General features: G+C 39.6%; 1 protein-coding gene across 1 annotated transcript; it reads right to left on the bottom strand.

Annotated features, from left to right (window-relative positions):
• Positions 1 to 277: 277 nt before the first annotated feature.
• Positions 278 to 1,414, bottom strand: LOC309560413 (carbohydrate sulfotransferase 6-like; the record flags this gene model as incomplete). The annotated part of the gene is made up of 1 exon (XM_082264049.1): positions 278 to 1,414. One exon carries the CDS (start codon positions 1,412 to 1,414, stop codon positions 278 to 280), a length of 1,137 nt encoding a protein of 378 aa, XP_082120175.1.
• Between the last annotated feature and the right edge of the window lie 327 nt (positions 1,415 to 1,741).

The following is a 1,741-nucleotide window of genomic DNA, read 5'->3' as shown; positions in this document are numbered from 1 at the left end:
AATGATAAAAAGTTAATGTGGGTACAGTGTTGAATGAACGCGCAATTGTTATTCAAAGTGCAGCAGCGCTGAAAGCTGAAAATTAGCTTGAGCAGGAAGGGGGTGAAAATATCCAGTATTGAAGGGGGTTAAACAATGTATACAGTACATGTTTTAAATGGTAAACCTACCCAATGTTTAAACCTACTGTAGTTATGGGTTTGTATTATTGATTTGACTTAGCTTCTGGCATGAAGTATTTATGTTCTACAAAGAATCCAGGAGTGGTGTCTTTACTTTATTCCAATGACCATTCCTTATTAACTAAGTCCAGAGTCAAATTTTGCTGTTCTTTTTCAGACCTTGCTGGCCTGTAACCAAACAGATTCATTGCCTCTTTGCAGTTTTCTTGAATCTGTTCTACAAAATTGAAGTTCAGAGCAGTTCTCCATTTTTGGACCACCGTTGAAGAGTTTTTTGAGAAAGTCATCATCCCATCACTATCTGCCACCTCCTCATGGGTGATATTGTAAACCCACTGTTCCAGGCTTTTGGTTAGATGGAGGCCAGCAAAATTGTAAATTTTTCTTACATACTTAAGAGGTTCATTAGAAAGGTCCTCGTGTCGAATTGCCATGTATCGTCCTTGCAGCACCTCAGCTGCTTTAGCCTCATTGTTGATGTCAACCTGAGATTTGCAAATCTTCTCCATAACCCTGCTTATTGTAATATTTTCATTTCCTTCACTCTTAAGTACAATATTATCATCAATATCAAGTTCAAAGGATTTCCTTGACAAAGCAACAGCTCGAGGGTCCCTAACGAGGTGCAGAATTCGAAGATCAAGAGCAGGGTCTCGGAAAAGGGGAAGCAAAACAGAGAGGCTGAAAATCCGGACTGTCTTCATCACCACGTGGCTGTATGTCTTGCATGTTTCTGCTATTTTATCCAGGAAAGTATTCCCGCAACGGTGGAAGCACTTTAAGCGGTCATAGCCTTCAGAAGGTATAAAGGCCGAACAAGCAGGTGGGGTGCAGAGCGCTCGACTTTCTGTAAAGAAATTCAATTCAGAAAAGTGTTTTCCACCATTAGGAAGATAGTGATGAAGAGGGGACACATCACAGGTGAAAAGTGATCGTAGAAGATCTCTTAAGGGAAAATGTAGCAGCTCGGAACTTTCATTCTGAAGCTTCATCCAGATGGAATGTCCAGGCTCGAAGAGGTAAAAGACATCATTGTGATGGTTGATGATCTGTCCAAGGAATGAAGAACCTGATCTCCAGGATGACACAACCAGGAGATGAACCGGTTTATTTTTGGGAGCAGAGTGTGGTGAGTATGCAAACAAGGAAATTTGGATGAAAAATGAAAGGCATAGAGATATGAAAAGCAAAGATATAAAGAGATAGAAGCATTTTGTAGGGTATGGTGACATCATCGGAAATCAAGCAAGAACTGGAATGGCCTAGGAAGACCAGGAAACCTAAAATCCCATGGGAAATGATAAACGAACTGTAAAAGAAAAAAAGAAAATAATGAGGATTAGTAAATGAGAAATACAAAACCAATTAAAGAGTATGTCCAGCCAAGACTTTCTTTTTAGTTTTATAAAGAGTGAAGAAAAATTAGAACTTCTGTCAGATTTTTGAGGTTCTTTTAGGTTTGCTCTCACTTATTTTTATAGTGACGACCAGACAGCAATATACGCTGATGGGGGTTTTAGCCTCCCCCAACATCCCAGACTTCTTACTGTAGTGTTCTT

Source organism: Pelophylax lessonae (genome assembly GCF_965119305.1).
Source record: "Pelophylax lessonae genome assembly, chromosome: 7".
Taxonomy (NCBI): domain Eukaryota; kingdom Metazoa; phylum Chordata; class Amphibia; order Anura; family Ranidae; genus Pelophylax; species Pelophylax lessonae.
The sequence above is the reverse complement of the archived record's forward strand: the minus strand, read 5'-3'. Positions and strand labels throughout refer to the sequence as shown.